Below are 24,445 nucleotides of genomic sequence, written 5' to 3'. Positions count from 1 at the left end.
CAGACTTAACGTTCACTGAAAAAGAAGGGTATTGTGTAGACAGCGTTTTCACCTTGGTACAGAGACAAGTTCCTTGCCACCCAAGTGTTTTGCCAACTGAAGCAGTTAGGAGGAAAGCAGACCTGGTTTGGTTTGTTGTGATTCAGTTTAGGTGTTCAAATCTGTCCTATTTTTGGAACTCCTATATGACTTATGTTCTGTTCATACGACCAAGGCTATGTTTGTGCTCACATCCCCCCCCCCCCAAGAAACACTATTCAGCATATAATTCTTTCAACACAACTAAGTAAATGCATAGTCTGGTCTGTGCCTGCACTATATGAATGTTTAACCCTGAGAAGTACTTTTTCCAGAGTACAAAGTCCTTTTTTACAACAGACTAGCCCTTCTCTCGTGATACTTCACAGCTTGTCCTGAAGCAGGACGCTGGTTTGAAGCATCAGTGCCATTGTCTAAGGAAAACACATAAATTAGAGCCAGCTACCAGATATGACTTCAAACCAGAGTAAAAGAAATGCCACACCTTAAAACAAGCCTTGTTCTATGAGGAATCCCCACTAATCCTTCAGTAGAATACTGGCTTTAGGTAGCTTTTAAAAAAAAATCTGAAGAATGTCAGCTACGCAAGTGGCCAAAACTTAACAGCAATTCAGTCCTGCATCCTTTAATGTTTCTAATACTCTTTATTGTTTTGACAACTGACTAAAGGCGGCTTGGCCTATTACCAGAAAAGACATCCTGTAGCTCCATATGACCCTGAAAGCTCTCTTCTGCCTCCCCTGGCCTGCCATCTCTCTTCCATCAAGTGTAGCAGTTAGCACAGTGATACACAGAAGTGGGAATTTATAAAGTGAAGGGGGGCATCAAGTACCATATTTGAGATTATAGAAGCAGCAACAGTCCTCACAGAGAAATCAACAAAGGCCATTTGACAGCAGACTAGGGAGCCAAGATCAGATCTACTACTAACAACAAGCCAGAGAAATATAATGTTGAATTGGTAAAATTAGGCAAGATAAACAACATCCATTTCTATTCTCTGTGGAGATACTATAACCAGGTAAACTACAGTATAGACCTTTCCTATCACCGTCACAGCCCTTCAGTACCAACAGCACTTCCATTTCTATTCTCTGTTGAGATACCAGAGTTCCACCAGGTGGTAAACTACAGTATAGATCTTTCCTATCACTGTCACAGCCGTTCAGTGCCAACAGCAGTTCCAAGTACCTAACAAGCCACAACATATACAACTGTGAGACCTTAAAAATGGTGATATGGGGTACCAGGAGTCAAAAGGTTCTAGAGGAACTGTGCTGCTGCTGCGGCGGCAGTGTTTAAAACAAGCCTAACAGGAGCCTGTTTTACTTCATTTTTCGGAACTAGTCTTCCTAAAGTACCTTCAGAGCCATTACTAGCCAAGAAAGCTATGAAACAATGTAAGAACACAAAGGAAAACCCGCTAGAACACACTGAGGCACTTTTAGAAAACTGATAAACAGCACTAAAACACTGTAAATTAGCAATCCTCAACAGGCTGTAGTATAGTTCCTGCCATCCAGCCCTATAAAACACAAGAAGGTTCCCCCTGCACCCCTTAAACCTAATATGTGAGCTGTGCACCTGAAAATATAGGAAAGCGAAAATACGTCTGCAAATGAACAAGACATCCGAGAACAGAGGCTTCTCTATAGCTCCCTATCGAAATAAACTGGTAGCAACCCCAAGTTCAGTTATGTAATGAATGAGATTGCTTCAAGACCATAAATACCAAGTCTGGCCAAATGGGATGCATGAAGATGTGCTGTACTAAGCTTAGTTATCAAAAAGTCTGTAGAAGGATGCTGCTCCAGCTGCTCAGTTGTTAAAACTGCACTTTTTGGTCACCTGTGCTCCTCTACCAGAGGAGCAGAATAACTAACCATGTTGAGCAGAATAACTAACCATGACCAGAGAGATCCATGGGTGCCCCAGCACAATTATGGGACCACAGCAGCTAAGTGGTAAAGGTGGAAAATAGCAAGTATCACTAATTAAATGAAAACCCTGCTGCATCACAGCTTTTGAATGACCATCAATTACCACAGTTTTAGCTAAGAGGAAGTAATGAGATAGGCTTTTGGAAGGAGAGTTAGTAAAAGAAACCTCAGGTTACAACAAAGTTCTCACAGTCTGTTTCACCTGTCCCCTTTTGAGCTGGATCCTTCAAAAATTAATTACCCATACCTATCGTAAGATAGGTAGAAGTCTCCAAGCTGCTAGGTCCACAGGTTGCTGTATGTGCAAAACAGGACTACTTATGAGCAAATGCCTAAAAATGAAATATAGGCCCATTTCCCCAACAGATCCGCTCACAAGGGCAACCTAAATTATAAATGCTATGGCCAGGAGCTCCAACATGTTTGCCAAAATAGTGCCTCACAAATATCACAGTTGTTGACACAAGGACTGGAGGACAGAATTGCCACTGCCACATGATGACTCATGTAATAATTTGAGATGTTTTTTATTTACATGAATAGAAAGCTGGAAACCACATCTGAATGAAGAAATTTAGGAACTTCCTGATCATCTGATCTACAGAAGGTAACAGGAAAAGGCAGCTATGGCAAAGGTTTAAGAGAAAAAAATACCTAACTCTACACTTTAATGCTACCTACAGAAAAATCTACACCAAGGTACCCGATTGCTGTGCAGAATCATATCCAAAAACAAGGGCACCAGGAAATTGGGGGGGGGGGGGGAAATCCCTCAGCATCATTTATTGAGAAACTAAGTGGAAAGGGGGTGAAAGAGAGGGGATATGTCTACCATGTCACAGGCCAGAATTAAGCGTGCCTGGAGGGGGAGAAATATTTGGTTTTAATTTATCCACCTTTTCTGTGTACTTCTCCAAACTCTCTACACATAACAGTCACCCAAGAAGTTCACATGAGCCACACAAGACTGCTGGCTTTTGCAACATCACTCAGGAGCTGCTAGGCAATTAACTGGAAGGTACAGCATCATGCGGTTCAGACTGGAGACCAGTTTCTTGGAAGACCTTGTATTTGCTCATCTGGCAGCGGCCAAGGTCAATTTAAGGCTAAACTGCAACCCACCCTTGAACGCTGTGCAAATGCAGAGAAAGAGGTGGAGCGAGTCTGTGCTTACGTTATTTCACAAATGGTGCCAAGTCAGCCCTTAGGCTTTTTTTGCTTATATGAATACTGGGTTAGTAACATTTCCATCATCACCCTCTGCATCCATTACAAGAAGGTGGTCAGATCTTTTGCCCTACCAAAACAATTGCAATAAAGCAGTAGGGATTAAAGGGGAGAGGCATTGCATCAACGGGGATCACTGAAATGACAAAATACATATTGGGGGAGGGCACTCAATGAACATCTACCTTTCCCCCCAACAACAGCATCCTAATTCATCTCTGGGAAATGTACTTCCTCCACCCACCATTAGAGAACACTGAGAACTCTGCTAGAGAGCAGCAGAGCTTTTGAAGGTTTGGGGGGGGGGGCTTAGGAAGTATTTGGGGAAGGGGAGGCAGGAAAAGTAGAAAGCAAAGAGGTATTGAAGAAGCACAACCCCATTGGGGCTTAAAAGAGAGAACTGGGAGGTCAGCAGGAGCAGCGCAGTGCACCTGAGGAAGCTGAGGCAGAAAAGGGAGACCAGCCTCATGCTACCGGACTGAGGCACCTCTCATTCAAGAGGTGAAGGGGGAAACCCAAAAAAGCTGCAATAGCAGCTATGTAAGGAAAACCTCCAGGAGGTAGCCACTGACTCTCCCATTGCCCTGGAATTTTAGGTTCCAGGTTCCAGTGTATAAACATTCACTTTCCTCATTTGTACACAGATACTTTACATGTGTGGGGTTCTTTTTTTAAAAAAAACAACAACACCCCAATTGGTTTAATCAGGAAGCTCCAGTCCCAGTACACTAAAAACACGATTGTCCCTAGACTTAAACCTTACAGTGGACACCTTTTGCCCCACCACCCTTTTAAGTTACATAGATTTCCCCGACAGTAGGCATCTCAACCTTCAGTCAATGCAACTAAATGTGGATCCGAGTGAAGTTCATTACTTCTTCCTCAACGCCAGCGCCACGCCCACTGCCACCGCCAGAATGGCTACCGCTGCTGCCCCACCATATAGCAGAATCGATTTCCCTTCTGGCAAGAGGATGGGTTTCTCTTCTCCGTCAGGGGACTTCTCTTCCTTTTCTTCAGAATAGCCTTCCTTCCTTGCCTCCGCTTCCTCTTCTGGAGGCAGTATTCTCTCAGGTTTGGAGGGAGCCTTTTCCTCTACAGGAGATGGTGTCTTAGCAGGCTTGCTCAGTGCTGGAGTTTCGGGTTCCAGCTCCTCTCTTGCCTTTCCCTCCTCCTGCTGTTCAGTAGGCATTGCTGCAGAGAGGCTTACTTCTGTAATCGACACGATTTCGGCTTCCGACACCGCCTCCAGCAAGGCGGCTGGAGCATCTGCAGCATCCTGCTTTGCGGTTTCAGTCAGAGGAGCCGCTTGAGGTGGTGACGTTTCCTCAGCCCCCTCTGGAATCTCTTCCTTCTCAACGTGAACAATATCAGAATTGGAGGAGTTGTTTTCGCTCCTCTCTTCCCCACCTCCGTTACTGTCCAAACTCTTCACTTCTTCCGTTTCCATGGCCACTTGTTGCCAAGACTCAGGGCCCAAAGACACGGGCAAGCTCTCGGTGTGCCAGCTCTGGCTAGCTGACAAAGAGACAGGCAGGCTCTCCGACTGCCAAGATGTGGTCACTGTGGGCGATTCAGGAGGGCTCACCTGGCCCGAGTTGTCACTAGTTAGGATGTAGATGTCATTGCTGTCCTCGGCAATGAGTCCGTGGTAGTCCTCCTCTTCAGAATCCAAGCTAAAGACAGTGCCCTGGAAGGAAGAAGAAAAACAAACATGGTCAGCAAAAGAGTGCCAACTTCACACGCACAATTTTACAAGACAACAGATACACAAGAATCTGAAGTAGAGTTTTTAACCAAGAGGCACTTTCTGTCACCATGGTAGCCTTCATTTTTAACTTCAGAGAAACCAAGATGGTTCAGAGCAATATGAGACAAGGTGAGAAAACAGATACATTTCTGTCATTGTGTGAAAAATCTATGAAATTAAGAAACTGGAAATGAGAACCATTCATGCTTCGGAACTTGTAGGGCCTAAACTTACAAATGCAATAAAGCAGTAGGGAATAAAGGGGAGAGGCATTGCATCAACGGGGATCAATGTCAAGCCACCAACTCTTTCCATGCAACTCTAGATTTATTCAGGCATCTTTTTCAGACTACCATACTTCCTCAAAAGGAAGACAAGCCCTCCCCAAGTTATACCCTGCAACTTCTTCATTACTGGACATAACTAACTTGTACGCAGAAGCAAGATGAATCTGTCTCTCTTTTTTTAAATGCCATGTCAGGAAATAAAACCTAGTCTTGAATATGAGTAAATACAGTAGTAGTTATTTGCATGTGCCTCAGCCTCATTAGTAAAAAAGCATATGTGCCAAAAAGGAAAGTAGTTTCTTTTTTCCAGCTTACTACAAGTGATGTGGACAAAGGGATGCCAGTTACCAGAAAACCATTCCTGACTTAATTTGCTTTTTTACAAAATTTAAAATAGGATAGAACAGTTTGCTATGGCCAAACTTGCTTAATGTAAGAGCCACATAGAACAAATGTCAGATGCTTGAGAGCTGCAAGACAATGAATGGGAGGATGGGAGGGAGGAAGATCGGGGAGGGGGGAAATGGAGGTGGAAAGAAAACAACTTTAAATTATTTTCCACGCCGCCAGCTGGCTTGGAGAAGTGATTTAAAGAGAGAAATGCCTTCTGCAAACCAGCCAACAGGGCAATGGGGGCTTTGAGAGCTACACAATGTGTGTGATGATGATGATGATATTGGATTTATATCCCACCCTCCACTCCGAATCTCAGAGTGGCTCACAATCTCCTTTATCTTCCTCCCCCACAATAGACTGAGAGGGCTCTCACAGCAGCTGCCCTTTCAAGGACAACCTTGGCCAGAGCTATGGCTGACCCAAGGCCATTCCAGCAGGTGCAAGTGGAGGAGTGGGGAATCAAACCCGGTTCTCCCAGATAAGAGTCCGCACACTTAACCACTACACCGAACTGGCTCTCTGTGAAAGAGCCACATATGATTCCTGAGCTGCAGTTTGGCCACCTTTGGTCTAACAGAAACAAAGGGAGATACTGCAAAGATATAGATTGTATCACTCTCTCTGCTTATCATTTTTCTTAATTTTGTTCTGAACTTTGCTGTCTTATTTGTTACGGTTTTGCTTTTTGCTATAATGCAACAACACTGTAATGACTCCATCAACTGTTATCATGTACTAGCTATAAAAGTCTCTAACCCTTTTTATTGCAAAGTTATAAGCTGAAGCACATTCCCCCTTAAAACTCATCAACAAAAACAGCTAGCGACTTAAAAAAACAACGAACTAGTACACCAAAGCAAGCACTATAGTAATCTTGTCAATTTCTGATTTAAAAAAAAAAACCTTAAAATATCTCTGGTGGCAAGTGAGGGTAAGGAAAGCAGCTGTGTGGATGCTTTGCTGCCACTGTGAATTAGCAAGTGCAACAACAGCTATATGCAGAAACACTGCTAACTCAAAGTAATGTTTAGGAATAAAGCATTAAGAGTGGCAGCTATAGGAAAACAGATTTTTAGATGACTGAAACTTGGTAATTAATTAGAACCTGTGTGGAAAAATACTTACACCCCATTGTAACTATTAAATTGGGGGAGGGGGAGAATCAGTTAACTCAAAATTCCATGCAATACAGCAGGCATTACTGAGTTCTGCAGAAATCCACAGATACTTATGAGCCAACTTGATGCCCGGGGAGAACTTAAGAGGTCTCAATATAATTCTAGGAAGGAATTTACGCATTACAATATTAGAGGCAGCAAATATGTATATTAACAGGAAAATTCAAAGTCAAAATGTTTTAGGTGACAAGACAGAGGCAAAAGATTACATGTCTCAGCTGCATTAATGGGGGTCCGGAAGCCCAATAGATAAAAGCAGGGAATTTCCATTCTTGTAAAGGAATAAAATAGAGTGCAACTTAGGACAAATCTGCCAATTCATCTGCAGATATGCCTGTGGACATTAAAAGACAACCAACAGGGCCAGATGGAAGATTTAGAAGGATTTTAGTAACCTAGGAGTTAAATTTAACCACGCTGTGGAGACTGAAATGCAAACAGAATGAGAAATTCCTCCTCAATACTCAAGTGTTTGATTTCAACAGAATTCTGCTTCCGGGTTAAATGGCCACCTCTCCCAGTCATGATACTTTATGACTGTATTATTCCCTGGTCCCTCCTCCTTCCCTACATCATGTTTGATGTCTTTTGTAGACTGTAAACCCACAGTGGAGACTTGCCTATTATACTGCTGCATACTGCCAAGTGCCCTGACCTTAATAGTCTAACCTAGCTTCATCTTGTCAGATCTTGGAAGCTCAGCAGGGTCAGACCTGGCTAGTATTTGGATGGGAGACCTCCAAGGAACACCAGGGTTACATGGAGGCAGGCAATGGGAAACCACCTCTGAATGTCTCTTGCCTTGAAAACCCCACAGGGTTACCATAAGTCAGTTGTAACTTGACAACACTTTCCACCACCATGCTGCCTAGCATAATTTCAGGCTGATTAGCAGCAGCAGCAACAACAACAGGAAGTTTTGTATCATCTAGATGGGAAATTAATGGAATTGTGTGTCATATAGCCAGGAGATCCTAAAACTGACTGCAGCCTTAAGTTCTAGCTCTTTTAGCATTATGCATCTATGAGTCTGTTTTATGGGAAAGGGCAGGCTATATGTCAAAATAAATAAGTGGTAAGCAAGACTTGAGGGGAGGGAGACCACTGTGAGAGCTGTGACTGACCCAAAGTCACCCAGCTACCTTCATGTGGAGGAGTGTGGAATTGAACTGTTCTCCAGATTAGAGTCTGCTGCTCTTAACCATTACATTATAGCTGACTGGCAAACTGGAAGGTAACAGAAAATACTTATTTTATCCAAAATCTAAAGCACATCAAGCAATATTCCTGTGTAGTTTCCCTTACCGGTTCACCTGCTCCTGAAAGACTTAGAAAAATTAAGGGGTATTAGTGGGAATGTTAGTGTGAGCCAATGTGGTGTTAGTGGTGGATACAGTGTCAAGACTAGGAACTGGTTCAAATCCTCGCTCTCCCATGGAAACTTGCTGGGTGACCTTGGACCAGACACACATTCAGGGTGAGGATAAAATGGGAGACAAGAGAATATTAACCACTTTGGGACAGTATGTGAGAGAAAGACAGGTTATAATTTCAGGAAATAAACGCCTGTTTTTATGTAAAGTCCTAGAACTGAAAAATTTGTGAAGATGTGCTCTTCTGTTTGTTGACTGTAAGCAACTGTCAAAATAAATTCTGATTTTCTTAACATATGCCCCAGGGAGAGTTATTTTCCCTCACATGTGCAAGATCTGGCCTTGTTTTTTTTATTGCTCGACAAAGCTTGAAAAGCAGTCAGGAAAAGCAACAACCGTAAGGCAAATGAAGCTAGGGAAATGAATAAGGCCACTACAAAACATCTTCATTTGAATTCAAGCCAGAGAATTCAATCTTTTTTTAAAAAAACATGGCTCCCTCCCTCCCACCCCCACCCCACCCCCCAAAAAATAGGGATAGAAAGGCAGGATAAGAGTTAAATAGATTAAACAAGAGTAAGGATACATGTGCTTAGGGGCCTTCAAGTGAAATGTTCTGCATTTGCAAAGCCATCAGTTGGGATGATGTCAGAGCTACCAACCTCAAGGTAGGGCCTGAAGTTCTATCAGAATTACAATCAATCTACAGACTGCAGAGATCAGTTCTGCCAGAGTAAATGGCAGCTGAGGGAAGACTATCACATATCATAACAGTCCAGGGAGAAATGAAAGTCCTGGAGTGGCTACACAGGGTGGGTATAAGACTTCTGCTTCTTCTATGCTATGTACCACAGAGCCTACAAGAAACTGTCACTTGTAAAGCTACTGAAGGACAGAGGTCAACTGGGGACAGAGAGAAAGATGTGTCTTTCGCTAGCATCATTCTATGAATCCTTTCTCAAAGATTTTTCTCAACACAGAAAAACCTGAAGAGGATTATGCAAAAGGCTTTTAGGTTGAGTGGAATGTAACTGGCTGCTATCCAGTGCAAATATTTAAGATTAAAAAATTCAATTTTACATATATAACCTGTGCATACAGAAGCCTACAAATGATGTAAGGTGGGAGAAAAAGGTGTGGGGGTGATATGATGCAGGAGGTTTACATTTAAAGTCTGAATTGTGATGGAGGACATGACCTCAGAGGAAGGGGAGGAGCTGACCTTTAAACAGGACATGACATTACATCCCCATTAAGCTCCCTCCTCCACAAATTTCCAGGAATTTCCCTCAAGTTAGAGTTGACAAGCCTAGATAATATTAAGAAGTTTGCACATTGCTGGCAAGAAAGAAGTAGTGTTGGATGACAATTGTTAGCTGTTTGGAACCAGCAGGCAGAGCATCAAATTCGAAGGAGGAATGTGAGTTAAAATCTCTTCTCACCCACAAAACTCATCATAATGCCTAGGACAAGTTAGTAATGCTAGACCTAATTATACAGGGTTGCTGTGACTATAACATGGTTTATCCTGATGTATACTGACATGTTTCATAATGCATAATATGACCTTTTGTGGCTACAGAACCATTGCTACATGGTTTGGCAAGCCTATCCACTAATTTATGACTGCCAGGAGGATCAACTCTAAGACATCTAGTAGAAAAATACAAAACTGATCATTAGCATGGGACAAAATAAAACATGACAAAATAATCATCTATATATTCAAAATAATTAAACTGCAAAATGGTAAAAATATTCCATAGCTAGCAATCTCATGCTTGCTCTTTAGAGGGCACCACTCTCATTAAGCAGCCAAAAGAGACTCAAACGAACACTTGGTTCTTCCACTTCTAATCTTTTCCCAGAGATTAGAACAAAGTCACATTAAAACTTCTACATTCTGTCTCTAAAAATTTGCATGAAATTTAACCTCCACCTATACAGGCCAGGCTAGCACGATCTCATCAGATCTCAGAAGCTGAGCGGGGTCAGCCCTGGTTAATATTTGTATAAGAGACAACCCAGAAATACTATGGTTGCTCTGCAGAGGCGGGCAATGGCAACCTACCCTCTGAACGTCTCTTGCCTTGAAAACTCTATGAGGTTGCCATAAGTTGGCCATGACTTGACCGCAAAACACACAAACACACAGTATAAGAACTGTTCACCCAACAGAATCTTGGGGCACCTTAAGTCTGACCAATTTATTGTGGCATAAACATCTGTGAGCCTATTTTAGCAGATGCATTAAGTGTTCAGAATGTGCTACAAATAGCAAGAGGAAAGAGAGTAGCTATTACAAACAAAGATCAGGGAAACCTTGTTTCCCAGGACAAGGAGTGTGACATTACACTGCAGAGCATAAACAAAGACATGATCCAGTCCGCTGGCTAGTCTTCTAGGTGCCACAAGACTTATTTTGACTGCCACAGACCAATACCCCTGTCTCTCTGGAACTGTTCACGTTCCACAGAATGCAGAGCCTTGCTTGCAATCCGGTCACACAGACTCATGTAGCGTTCATGCAAAGCACTCGGAGTGTCTGCCGATAGCTGCTTTTCACATTCATCCATCTGTGCTAATGGAATGTGGCACATGTAGAAAGCTGTATCGGGGCTGGACCACAGCCATACTGAAAGTAATTACTCAGTAAATCCCCTACCACCCTTTCTCTGTGCTGATCAAGCTGTGTCTCATGGACTGAAAAGAGTACATATTATTCTCCCATGAATTGTTCCCTACCCACTGTCCTCTGTGCTGCTCCAGCCTAGTTTGCATTGAGCATACTCGGTTCAGCATTAGAATACTGTAAAAGCAGGAAGCCACATACAATAGTTAGAGATCTGAAGGCATCTGGTTGGGGGGGTACTGTCATCATCATGCACAATTCTCCTACCCTGGAGAACTCTGTTCCAGTGAAAATAGCATAATTTTATATGCATTTATGTTCTTAAAACAGTAAGAAAGGATTGTGTATATAGTTTCAACTTCCCCCAGTTTTCAATTCTTTCCAAAAGGAAAAAAAAAAATCATATACTCTCCCTGCCAATGGCACTTGAGTGTTCTCTCTCTCTCTCAATAATTTCCTTACCTACTATCTTATTGTATGTTAAAAGCCATCAATATGCTTCCAACTTATGGCAACTCTATGAATTAAAGTCCTGCAAAATGTCCTAACAACCTTCTTCATCTTGCAAACTGAGGGCCCTGGCCCCCTTGATTGAGTCAATCCATCTCATGTTGGATCTTCCTTTCCCCCCACTGCCTTTAGCTTTTCCCAGCATTATTGTCTTTTCCAGTGACACTTGTCTCATCAACCCTTTGGGGGGTTTTGCATCTGACAAAGCAGGCAACTGCTCCTAGAAAATCTGTTCTAAGAAAGCTTTCAAGAAGACAAACACTAGTTTATGTTTCTGCTCTTGAAGACACCAGATGTCGAAAAATTCCAGACTTTCTAAATAAAAGTACCTTAGGCATTCCCACAAATGCATCTCAAAAGGAATTTGAGCATTGTATTCCTCCTCTACCAGTCTATTTACTTCAGGAAAGCCTGCCACTATATTGAAGATTCAAATGTCTTATCATGCCATTTGTCAAGCAGAATTTACTTGCAAATAGCAGCAAAGCGCCAGTTGAGTATCAGAAGTTATCCATTTGATACCATGCAGAACTGCGTCTCAGGAAGATTTATTTATTTATTTTATATCCCACCCTCCCCACCAAAGCAGGCTCAGGTCGGCTCACAGCATAAAATCACAACAATTAAAATCAATAAATATTAAAAATTACACATTCAACAATAAAAACAGAGTATTAATTTTAGTGCTATTTCAGTGACGACGGCATTTCTTCAGATTCCGTAAGATACAGGTGTCGTACATTCACTACACTGTACTTACTCCTATCAAATAGACCAGCTTTCTTGAGAGCTGTAGATTAACCCTATTCAAGCCAAATTTATTGCCTTGCCTTTTCCGTACTCTGTCTAATGTCCTCACATCCCTCTGGGGTTCCTTGTGGCTTTTTCAGATCCCACAGATGTGATTCTCTGTGCAGTTCTGCCAAAGAATTTGACAACTCGCTGGTATTAGTATGTCTCAAGATGAAAATCATTCCAGGGGGTAGGCAATGAACAAGTGAACAAATGCAAAACTCTACGTATTTCAAATCAATAATATCACAGATTCTTTTTTTAGCATCAATATAGATAAATGATATAAATCCTAGTTACCTCTATCTCAGCTCAAACTGCCCAACAAGCGACAAAATCCTTTCATCGGTACCATATGATCTATAAAAATGGCTTAATGTTATGCCACTGTGGAAGCTAGCAAAGTTACATAATGAACCTAAATACATCCAGCTCTGAGCCCTCATATGACAGAGGCCCCTCAGAGTGCAGGTTCACAGCTTCCAAATAACATCCTTTTAAAAAAGGGGGGGAAATGGAGTCAAAATATATGTAGCAACAAAGCAAAGGCAATCTTAAACAATATCAAATCATAAGATGTTGTTTGAAGAAGCCGGCTCTACAGATGCGAACTAGAGAACAAGCTGCCTTGTACTGCTGCTCTATCTAGTTCAGCACTGTTTACTCTGGTTGTAGCTCACAGGCTCAGGCAGATAAAGGTAATTCCAACATATGCCGCCTGATCTCTTAATGGGAGATACCAGGAAATGAACCTTCTGTGTACAAAACTGTGTACAAAACTTGTGCTCTACATTTGACCAAGCAACTCTCCCACAGCAATAAATGGAAAGACAGTAGGTAAAAGATTCTCAGTGGGAATAATGGAATACGAGTGTGGGGAAAGAGATTGTTTCCTCAAGCAGGAATGCAGAGCAGCTACAATAAGAGTGAGGAGAATGCACCATGTAGGAGACCTGGGGCCCTAACTTGGATGGTCCAGGTTAGTCTGATCTCATCAGATATTGGAAGCTAAGTGGGCTTGCCCTGGTTAGTATTTGGATGGGTGACTATCAAGGTAATCCAGGATTGCTCTGCAAAGCCAGTCAATGGCAAACCACCTCTGAAAGTCTCTTGCCTTGAAAACCCTACAAGGTCGCCATTAGTCAGCGGTGACTTGACAGAATTTTCCATCACCACCCACCAGGTAACTTGGGAGACCAGAAGAGCTTCCAAACAGAGAAGAATGCCAGTGGGTACGATAGCATAAGAGACTGAAAGTTTAAATGTGGGTAGAATATCCTTTGACCTGGAATGAAGGAAAAGTGCAGGAGGACTATGTAAAAAACAGCATCCGGACAACTGTTATCCCTACCTTAATACATTTTTTATCCTTTTTGTCACTTTTCCTGATCAGGTAGTTGGCTCAGGTTGACTCAGCCTTCCATCCTTCCGAGGTTGGTAAAATGAGTACCCAGCTTGCTGGGGGGAAACTGTAGATGACTGGGGAAGGCAATGGCAAACCACCCCGTAAAAAGTCTGCCGTGAAAACGTTGTGAAAGCAACGTCACCCCAAAGTCGGAAACGACTGGTGCTTGCACAGGGGACTACCTTTTTTTTATTACAACAACTGGTTTAGTGTTTCTCAAAGACATAAGAAACAAAAAGTTACCTTCCAAACCATAAGCTCAGAGAAGTTCCAGCAGTCGAGACCAAGAATGAAAAAGCTAAATATCAGGTAGAACAAAATTCCATTAGTCATACTGGCCATGACTCCAAAAACTGAACACCTGCCAATTTCTCTATAATAAATTCTGGATATACTAGGCATCATTCCAGGACCATACAAGAAATCTTAATGCACTAAATAGTCTTTTGCCCAAATAATTTTTTTCAAAAATTTACACCAGCCTACATAATTTTCAAGAAAGGGGCTAAGAACAACACAATCAAGGAGGACATCCATCTCAAGGCAATGGGAACCTGTTACAGAAGCTTTTTCTATGAAATTCAATCATGCCTACCAAGTCAACACAAAACAAAATGAAAATCCATAGAATTGCTCTACACATCCCTTTTCAACAACTTTAAATTAAAGTGCAAGTTTTCAGTTCTGCAACAGTTCAAGTTTCAATTAAATACATGTATCTATACTCACAAAACAAACTCTTCATCAGTTTCAGAATGCCCCCAGTGACGTACATTTCTGTTCAAAATGAAGTATCTGAAGATTTCTGCACTATCATCCAAAATCAATTTATTGAAACAAGCAATTTTGATCTCTCAAGAGAAAACATCTGACCATTACAGTCTATAAAGCAACTGAGGTTTAAACCACAGCGAAATATTAATTTCAAAAAAAGTCATGAAGTCATCATTGTTGAAATGGGAATGAAGTTTCCTCATGCACTATTCTGTCAGAATTTGGAAAAAAGTTCAGTTCTAGACACATAACTGTTTTCATTAGCTTAAACAACAATATCAAGATTAAAAATCAACCTCTGAGCCGAACAGCGGGGGAGGGGGGGGGAATCATCTCTCTTCCAAATCATACCACAAACCCAGCTCATACCACAATTAGACAAGCACTCTAATATACTGCAGATTCAAGCTCCACATTCACAGATCAAGCAGATGTTGAATTCCAGACATATAATATTATCTTATATGATGCCAGTAAAACAGCAAGCAAACTAAGGATGTCGCAAAACACTAACTTTCATGCAGTGATCTTTAAACATCTTTTCGATTCCCCACAGCTTTTTCTTAGTGCCCACAAAATAATGGAAATCTTACTCTAATTGAAAAAGTCTTACCCAAACTGGTTGTTCTTACTCTGCACTTTTTCCAGCAGAAGCTTCTGATGCAGCAGATACAGCAAGTAAGAGGGAAACTAAATGAACAAGGGAGGGGAGAGAGTGCGCACTGCACGTCAATTGTTTATGCCCTAATACAGCTTCAGGGCATACAGAGGAGCTAAGCTGCTTGCCAAATTAGAATGGAAGTTGTTTTCCATTGGGCCAATTTTTTAAAATAAAAATGCGACCTTTCTGTGACTGCTCTGGTTTCCATAAGCAGTGTCAGGAGAGAAAACTACATCTTAAAAATGCTAGGGAGTTAACGGACAGAGGATTCAATAAAAGGACAGTGTGCAAAGCAAGTAGACAGCAACATTTTCCCACCTCTTTCTGTAGCCTTAGAGTTTTCTCCAAATTTGGTAACAAGCTAGGCGGGGTGAGTATTTTTATACACGGATTGTTTGGGCGAGTTTCAAAATTACAATAGCAATCCCATTCTTTGCAAGATTTGATCAAACAGCTTAAAAAGCAAACATAACAAAAGATTTACTATACTTAAACAAATCTATGTAGAAAGCAAAAAGAACAGCCTACGAAGGACCAAAAAATACGTAATTACCATCCTGTTTGATCAGCTATGGACCCAGCAACTACTGGAAAAAGTCTCCAGTTTCACTACACTAACACTCCTTGATTACGATCTAAAATTAAGACTTCTTAACTCCTCTATGAGCATTCCATATCACTACAACACAGAACACTTTCAACATTGTTTATGGACATTGTTGAAAGCTGCATACCAAGTCTAGAACTTACGGAACCACCAACGTGCTTCAGAATCCTTCGCACTGGATTGTCCTACACATAAAGGCTTGATAACAATAATAGGATGTCTCGACTGTACAAACCCCACCCTCTCTTTTCTTATTACATCCTGCCATTCTCACCATGGAAGTGTAAAGGGAGGCTCTAAAACAACCTCTTCCTTGAAGAGCTGGGCAGTATAAACACTACCACATAAACTTTAACCAAGAGCCTTTACCTAGACCCTCCCACCCAGGTTTCTCCCCTTTGACCAGGTTCTGCATGGCATACAACAGCAAGGTCTGCCTGCACCCTTTCTTGGACTCACATAGCTGATTCTAATGCACTGCCATTACTGGAGATAATCAAGGAGCATTACAAGCAAGGCTTTTCTTGTAGCAGGAACTTCTTTGCATATTAGGCGACACACTTCTGATGTGGCCAATCCGCCAAGAGCTTACAGGGCTCTTCTTACAGGGCCTACTATAAGCTCCAGGAGGATTGGCTACATTGGGGTGTGTGGCCTAATATGCAAATGAGTTCCTGTTACAAAAAAAGCCCTGGTTACAAGTACTTTCTGAGATTCAAGGCAGCACCGTTAAGTTGCAGTAAACTTCAGACAACAATATTCAAATACAACAGAAAAGAGATTGGTTAATGGAATACTATGTTCCAAGAAACCATTCTAGCAATGTGAAACTTCGAACAATGTTCTCTTTACACACCTAAAACAGTTATAGTTTCTTCAATATAAGATTAACAAATCTAAACACCGTGTATAATAAACAGATTAAGAATACCCACCCTGTAAAAACACTGTCCCACCCTTCTTCTCACAGCAGTTAATCATGACAAACATATTCTGTTAAAAAAAAAAGTATAACACCACCTCAGCTCTTTCCTCACCTTTCCTGCTCAGTTTCAAAAATAGCTCTGCCCTGCTCGTTATGCAGTTTCTGTCAGTCCAATTTTATGCCTGGTTAGAGGTGAATAGATAAGCGCATGGTTCATGGAACAGCCTAGCCAGCTACGAACAGCCAACACTCAGAGAGGGAACTAGGGGACTGTATGTTTTTGTAAGCAGCTATGTGCTGCCATAAGTGTTTTTATAAACCCTGAGGAATGGAACACAGTCTTCTGAGAGCTCCCACATCAAAAGGAGCGCTCTGTCATCTTTCCTGATAACTGTATCTTAAAACAAGTCCCAGAGTCATTTTCATTAAATCCTGGCCTGAAGCATAACCAGATGTAACGGGCGCTCTTCGTTTTGCATGAGTGAAGGTCACAGACAAAATTCCAAAGGTTTGGTGCTCAATCGGGAACAACTAACATTGCACCAGTCAAGGGTCATGCTCATTCTCATAATAAACAAGGGGAATGGCCTTAGAAAGGGACAGCAGAAACAACAGGAAGTGAATGGTTAAAACAGCTGCCTGCAACCTTTTAGTACCCTTTTCAGAAGTTATATACATAAAGCAAGGTAATGAAATGAGACACTAGCAGTATAAGGGCTTTTGAAGTTTAGACTTTTTTAAAAAAAATTTAGGCTTTCTAATCACTGAATATTCCTGATCAGCTTTACTTTCACAATAAAACCAACTTGAAGTCATTTTACTAATCCCAGATTAATTCTGCTTAAATCTGGCAATGTTCTACCTCCCAGGACAGAATAATCTGGATGCCTGGTCAGCTCAAGATCAGCTATCGACATGAATAACAAAAATGCAAGGAAAGGAGGCTGAGTGTTTTTGATGGGCTCCCTCCTAACCTTCAACTCAGCAGTATCTCAGATGGAACTCAATGACCGCAGAGGACTGGATTTCCTGCTACAATTTTACAAAAGGGAGTTCTAAAACTACCTGATGGTAAAAGTGGTAAACGAAGAGGGAGAGACACTTACTGATAATTATACATGGAAACAGTTAGACCCATTATTCTTTGCCATGGACATGAAGTTCACCAGAAATGAAGCCACCACCCCTTAAAGCACTCAGCAAATTAATGTATAATCATTCTAGATACACAGGCTGAAATTATCACCCATAGCCTTGAATAGCTGGAATTTTCTTACAAAACGCAAGAGAACATTCTTGGGAATAAGCTTTGCCCCATGTGAAGATCAGTGAGAATTTCACAGAGCCCTTTCCCTTGGTACATAGTCCATGTATCCATCCTACAGATTTCCAGCATGCTGTGTCAGGCAGGAGGGCTAGGACTTGCTCTCCTCGGCACTTCAAGCAAATCTGAAATCCCACTGTTGCAATCAGAGAACTGCACGTCTCAACTTTTGATCTCAAGAGAAGGCTGGATGGGCTCTCTTACCCATCCTCCTTGCTGGATGACGTAGTCTGCAACATAGTCTTCTAGGTAGGTCACGCCAAACTGTAGCAGCGCGCCAAGCGGCTCCTGGCCCCGTCTTGTGAGCTCCATTAAGAACTGCTGAAGGATCACCAAAGGCACTAAAACCTTTTAAAACAAAAGTCATCGTCAAGAACTGCAATATGCACCATGAAATATAGACTGCTTCATTTACCTGCTGTGCAAGTTACTTAGCTACATATTGAAAGCACAGAAAGTGCGAGAGAAATGTGGCATCTGAAATGTTAACTGGATGTCTGGAAGGAGTTTTGCAGAAATAGAGTCTTCAGGTCCCCTGGCATATAAAACAGCCAGTGTGATATAGTGGTTAAGAGCAACAGACCCTAATCTGGAGAACCAGGTTTGACTCCCTATTCCTCCTCCCCATGAAGACTGCTGGGTGACCTTGGGCCAATCACAGTTCTCTCAGAACTCTCTCAGCCCCACTTACCTCACAAGGTGCCTGTTCTGGGGAGAAGGGAAGGTAAGCTGCTTTAGCATTCCTTATGGTAGGGAAAAGTGGGATATAAAAATCTACCCTCCTTCTTCTAATTATACTGGTGTGGTAGCCCCATGAACCAACAAGAAGCTCTCTCATCACTTTCCTTAAGCTACCTGATGATGAGAGGTAAAGAAGACTCACTGCTGTCATCACTGCTTTAAATTAAGGGCCTGGCATAGGGCAGTAGGAACGAAGATGGCAGGTGTCAAGTGTCTTGCCATGAATCCCTGCATATTGCTGTTCTGATATTCCCTGGCTCTCTCTCTCAAATTGCTGTTCTGGTATTCCCTCGCTCTTTTGCTTCACTTGCCACACTATCTCTTCGCAACAAGTTATCAGAAGAAGACTCCACTGGCCTGGCAATTGCCTAAGAGACCAAGGTCGACCAGCTGGGCTAGATGCACCTGGGAGGGGAAGGGCCAAGGCGCTTCCCATGTATATTTCCCGCTTAAGCTTCCCGCTTTCCCTTTGAAATTATAATGGTTACGTTGAATGTATATAAGGGAACCAAAAACTTGCCCCGCCGTGCTTAATATAAGGGAGCCAAAGACCTGCCATGCCTAATACAGTTCTCAAGGTTCAATAAACTACTATTACACTAATGGTCTGTTTGATGTGCCTGGGAGACTGAGGACTTGACAGCAGGGAGCAGAGGCACAACGTTACCACTGGCCAGGCTGAAAAAAGAGTAAATTTGGAAGGAAAGGAAGGGAAAACAGACAGCAAATTCATCCATTTTCTCTTCCTTGGTTACAATTCATCCTTCCTCAACTGACCTGCCTGACCTGGCATAAACCTAACTGGTGGGGGAGGACATGCCACCTCTTCACCGTCATCCTCCCTGCCTCCACTCCCTGCTGCCATCCTGGTGGGAATATCATGCCAGACGGTATCTGGCAGCATTTGGTATGCTGGATACTACCCACCACTGCCAGTTGCAGCCCTTACCATAAAAACAGACAAGCAGCAACACACCCATAACATGTCAAAATAATGCTGTTTAAGCATTTTATCAGCTAATTGTACTTATTTTTCACATGGCTCAGAACAGCTTATGTGTGATTCCCAGACAATTTTCTAGGCAGGCAGCTTATAGGGCAATCCTGCTTAGCTTCAGCAGAGAACAGCAGTATGTACCCTTCAAGACCCTCCCCCTCATCCTATTTCTGGTATAAAATAGCATTTACTTTCTTTTTTCTTACTTCCCCCAAAATTGCTTCTTCTGTGCTAGGCCACACTTCAAAACACTAAAAGGAAAGCTAAAAAGAACATATTTTCATGTAACTGAAGAGGGCCAGTTTGGTGTAGTGGTTAAATGTGTGAACTCTTATCTGGGAGAAGCAGGTTTGATTCTCAACTCCTGGAATGGCCTTGGGTCAGCCATAGCTATTGCAGAGCTGTCCTTGAAAAGGGCAGCTTCTGTGAGAGCTCTCTCAGCCCCACCCACCTCACAGGGTGTCTGTTGCTTGGGAAGGTAAAGGAGATTGTAAGCTGCACTGAGACTCTGAAATTCAGAGAACAGGGCAGAGTATAAATCCAATATCATCATCATCATCTTCTTCTTCTTCTTCTTCTAAAGACCAACAGCATTAATGTGTTAAACCCGTGCTCCCAAAAATTTACGTTCTTCATGATGAAACAAAAACATGAGACCTTTTAAACTCTAGGCTATTTTTCACAATGTCACTTTCAGTGCCAAGTCTGGGGGGAAAGAACTAGCAGAAATAATGCCTGAAAGAACTCATCTGTAGGCTAAGTGGAATCTATCACTGTGTTTTAATAACACTTACGATGCACTAGATATGCAGTGATACACAGCTGATAAGAATTAAGACAGCTTCTAGGATCATTTTACAAGAAAGAGGATGGGGGTTCCAGATTCTTAGCTTGAAGCACTGGCTGATGCTTTGGTTTTGCAAGCTTGTCACCTGCTGTTAGGACAAGGAACTGTAATACAGTGAAACAATGGGGGGATTTAAAAAGTCAAACATTTTTCTACTGGGCAAGCTTGTTAGAATTCAAGTAACTTTTCAACCTAAAGCTTGGGACTGAGCCTACCCAAGATCTTCATTGGAGGCCTTTGTTCTACATTTTTCCAACTTTAGAGGCTAGGAAGATGACTACCAGCCATTCAACATTCTCACAAGTAGCATCTTGTCTGAGGAGCTCCTTGCCCATCCATACTCCTGGCACCAAACTTGGCTATTATTATGCCAAATAAAAATTTATCTGTTTTCCCATGCTTTCAGTGTGAGGTGATGTGCAGTCTACTAGCGATCTGAACTAATGGTTATGCTTGCTGGATTTTACTACTTTATTACTATTGTGTGATGTTATTTTAAATGCTTTGCGAGCCACTTTGAAAATCATAGACGTAGGTAGGACAGAAATATCTGAAGATTTATTTATTTAGTAGGCTTATATTCTACCCTTTCTTATAAACGGGCTCGGGGTGGATCACAACAAACTAATAATAATAAAAATCCTACAATTCAGAACAAAAAACAATGCATTAAAATTAAACAAAGTCAGAACAATAGAACAATAAATAAATTACGTAACAAATCTGGATCCCGATACTTGTGGTAACTATTCAGCCATAACTGAACTAAGTAAGCAGTTCTGTATTTCCACAAAGAGAACATCTGCCACTTTTCAGGTACAGCCATTTTGAACTCTTAGTCTAGAAAAAATAAAGGTAAAATCCATTTGCTGGCAGAACAGCATGTAGCATTTTTAATTCCCTTAACTGACAACACAATGATCCTCAACATTTCATTTGAAGTAGCCTTACTGAGACAATCTGCCTTTCCCTTCTGCAGAAATATTTCTCTGTTTAAAATAATGTTTAGAAAAAAGGGACAGGAAAATCCTTAATTCTTTTCATTTCCCCTCCAGTTCGTACATAAAAGGGCAGGTTTACCAAGAAAATAGCCGCAAGATAAAATACCAATACAGATGGTATGTCATAAGCTGCAGTGAAAGCAGAGTTCTCTTTATAGGTACAAGCCTATTTATTTTTTTCTAGAGAAGATTCAGTCACAAGGGTGGTACATAATTCATAGTCATGATAGTTTGTAATTCCTTAATATTTGGTAAAACACAAGATTAACAAATTAAAAGATGCAAACAGTATTTACTTGTAACTCATCTGTAGGCTAAGGTTCCTGCTGGACCTTTTCTATCTCTCATCATTTAGCAGAACTCTAAGGAAGTGCAGGATTTAAAAAATGAAGAGAGACTGACTGACCACACTGTTGGAGTTAATTAGAGAAAACATAAAGGTCCAGGATCCATCTGTCCAAAGCACACAGCAGCAAGACCTTTTTGGTGGACGGGAGGTGTCCAGAACACCTAAGGAACTGCTGAGAGAGGGTGTTCTGATCACCTCTGGCTACATCCCAGAGATTTGTAGACTTAAGTTGAGAAAACAGTCCAGAGGCAACATTCCGATCTCTCCTCCCAAGCTTCTTTGCTGCAACCCAGAGCCCTGAAGGGATGCCAGGAGATGGGGAGGAAGGGAAGAGAATGAGGGCTAAGTCCAGTTATTGTTTTCTAGGAAAAGAAACAGCCTATCAGGTGTAACTGACCAAGAAGCACTGCCAGTCACCAACCACAACTTGGGTTTCTGAAACAGCTCACAGACAACAAACCTGATTTTCAAAAGCGAGTATGGTTAGAGTGTAGGTATGCAAAGAAAACACTGAGTGACAACCTGTTAGTCAAAGAGTGCTGAGAAACCTTAAAGGAGGTTTGGGAGCCAACAGCCCAGTTTGAAGTCTTGTTCTCAGTTGTTTATTACTAAATGAGTCCAAAAAGTCAATCAACCCTGGGATAACTATGTTAACATTACATTACTATGCAGGCCACCTATGAAGGAAGACAAGCCCAAACAGCAAACAGTCTGAGAATGCATACAGACCGCCGCCAGAGGGTGATGGAACTGGCAAAGCAAGCTGAAGAATGTATATCAGCAACTGCACATGTGCAACAGTTACGTGAGCTTTAATGGATCATGACTGGAGTTAAGGGAGCTGCTTGTGACATCACCAGGCCTGCAGGAAAAGTCCAGAGCAGGCCAGAGACAAAAACTTTACACAAGTTTTTTACCTCCAGCTTGCTCTCAGCATTTCTTATCAGTTCCCTGCCTGTAGTTAGAAAGGGACTGGGATTTTCAGGGCTTTTTTAAAAGCAGGAACGCACAGGAACACAGTTCCAGCTGGCTTGGTGTCAGGGGTGTGTGGCCTAATATGCAAATAACTTCCTGCTGGACCTTTTCTATAAAAAGCCCTCTGCGAAGCAATGGTTGTGTCGGGGTGTGGCCTAATATGCAAATGAGCTCCTGCTGGTTTTTTTCCACAAAAAAGCCCTGGGGATATTATTTAACATAAGAACATAAGAGAACATAAGAAAAGCCATGTTGGATCAGGCCAATGGCCCATCCAATCCAACACTCTGTGTCACACAGTGGCCCAAAAAATTATTTTTTAAAATAATGTAAGTAACTATATATACATACTGTGGCTAATAGCCACTGATGGACCTCTGCTCCATATTTTTATCTAACCCCCTCTTTAAATTGGCTATGCTTGTAGCCGCCACCACCTCCTGTGGCAATGAATTCCACATGTTAATCACCCTTTGGGTGAAGAAGTACTTCCTTTTATCCGTTTTAACCCGACTGCTCAGCAATTTCATCGAATGCCCACGAGTTCTTGTATTGTGAGAAAGGGAGAAAAGTACTTCTTTCTCTCCTTTCTCCATCCCATGCATAATCTTGTAAACCTCTATCATGTCACCCCGCAGTCGACGTTTCTCCAAGCTAAAGAGCCCCAAGCGTTTTAACCTTTCTTCATAGGGAAAGTGTTCCAAGCCTTTAATCATTCTAGTCGCCCTTTTCTGGACTTTTTCCAATGCTATAATATCCTTTTTGAGGTGCGGTGGCCAGAATTGTACACAGTATTCCAAATGAGACCACACCATCGATTTATACAGGGGCATTATGATACTGGCTGATTTGTTTTCAGTTCCCTTCCTAGTAATTCCCAGCATGGCGTTGGCCTTTTTTATTGCAATCGCACACTGTCTTGACATTTTCAGTGAGTTATCTACCACGACCCCAAGATCTCTCTCTTGGTCAGTCTCTGCCAGTTCACACCCCATCAACTTGTATTTGTAGCTGGGATTTTTGGCCCCAATGTGCATTACTTTGCACTTGGCCACATTGAACTGCATCTGCCACGTTGATGCCCACTCACCCAGCCTCAACAGATCCCTTTGGAGTGCCTCACAATCCTCTCTGGTTCTCACCACCCTGAACAATTTAGTGTCATCTGCAAACTTGGCCACTTCACTGCTTACTCCCAACTCCAAATCATTTATGAACAAGTTAAAGAGCCCTGCAGAACCCCACAGCTTACCGTCCTCCACTGCAAAGACTGCCCATTTATACTCACTCTCTGCTTCCTATTAATTAGCCAGTTTTTGATCCACAAGAGGACCTGTCCTTTTACTCCATGACGCTCGAGCTTACTAAGGAGCCTTTGATAAGGAACTTTATCAAAAGCTTTCTGGACGTCAAGGTAGACAACATCTATTGGGTCTCCTTTAACCACATGTTTATTCACCCCCTCAAAGAAATATAACAGGTTAGTGAGGCAAGATCTTCCCTTACAGAACCCATGCTGAGTCTTCCTCAATAACTCATGTTCATCAATGTAACTACTCATTCTGTCCTTGATAAAGGTTTCTACCAACTTTCCCGGTATTGAAGTCAGACTGACTGGCCTGTAATTTCCTGGATCTCCTCTGAAACCCTTTTTAAAGATGGGGGTGACATTTGCTACCTTCCAGTCCTCAGGAACCGAGGCAGATTTCAATGAA

The 24,445-nt window shown here is 42.0% G+C and overlaps 1 protein-coding gene across 3 annotated transcripts in view; it reads right to left on the bottom strand.

The window, feature by feature from the left end:
- Nucleotides 1–2,482: 2,482 nt before the first annotated feature.
- The window catches only part of BCL2L13 (BCL2 like 13), a 51,656-nt gene continuing 29,693 nt past the window's right edge, over nt 2,483–24,445 (bottom strand). For all 3 annotated transcript variants that reach the window (XM_060245790.1, XM_060245792.1, XM_060245791.1), the window contains exons 6-7: nt 18,025–18,168; nt 2,483–4,896 (exon numbers count right to left, since the gene is read on the bottom strand). In XM_060245790.1, coding sequence (XP_060101773.1) covers nt 4,078–4,896; nt 18,025–18,168 — 963 coding nt within the window. In that variant the 3' untranslated portion in view covers nt 2,483–4,077. The remainder of the gene's footprint in view (nt 4,897–18,024; nt 18,169–24,445) is intronic.

Source organism: Heteronotia binoei, chromosome 8 (genome assembly GCF_032191835.1).
Source record: "Heteronotia binoei isolate CCM8104 ecotype False Entrance Well chromosome 8, APGP_CSIRO_Hbin_v1, whole genome shotgun sequence".
In the NCBI taxonomy this organism is placed as follows: Eukaryota; Metazoa; Chordata; class Lepidosauria; order Squamata; family Gekkonidae; genus Heteronotia; species Heteronotia binoei.
Note: the sequence above shows the minus strand (reverse complement) of the source record. Positions and strands in the feature narration are given on the sequence as shown.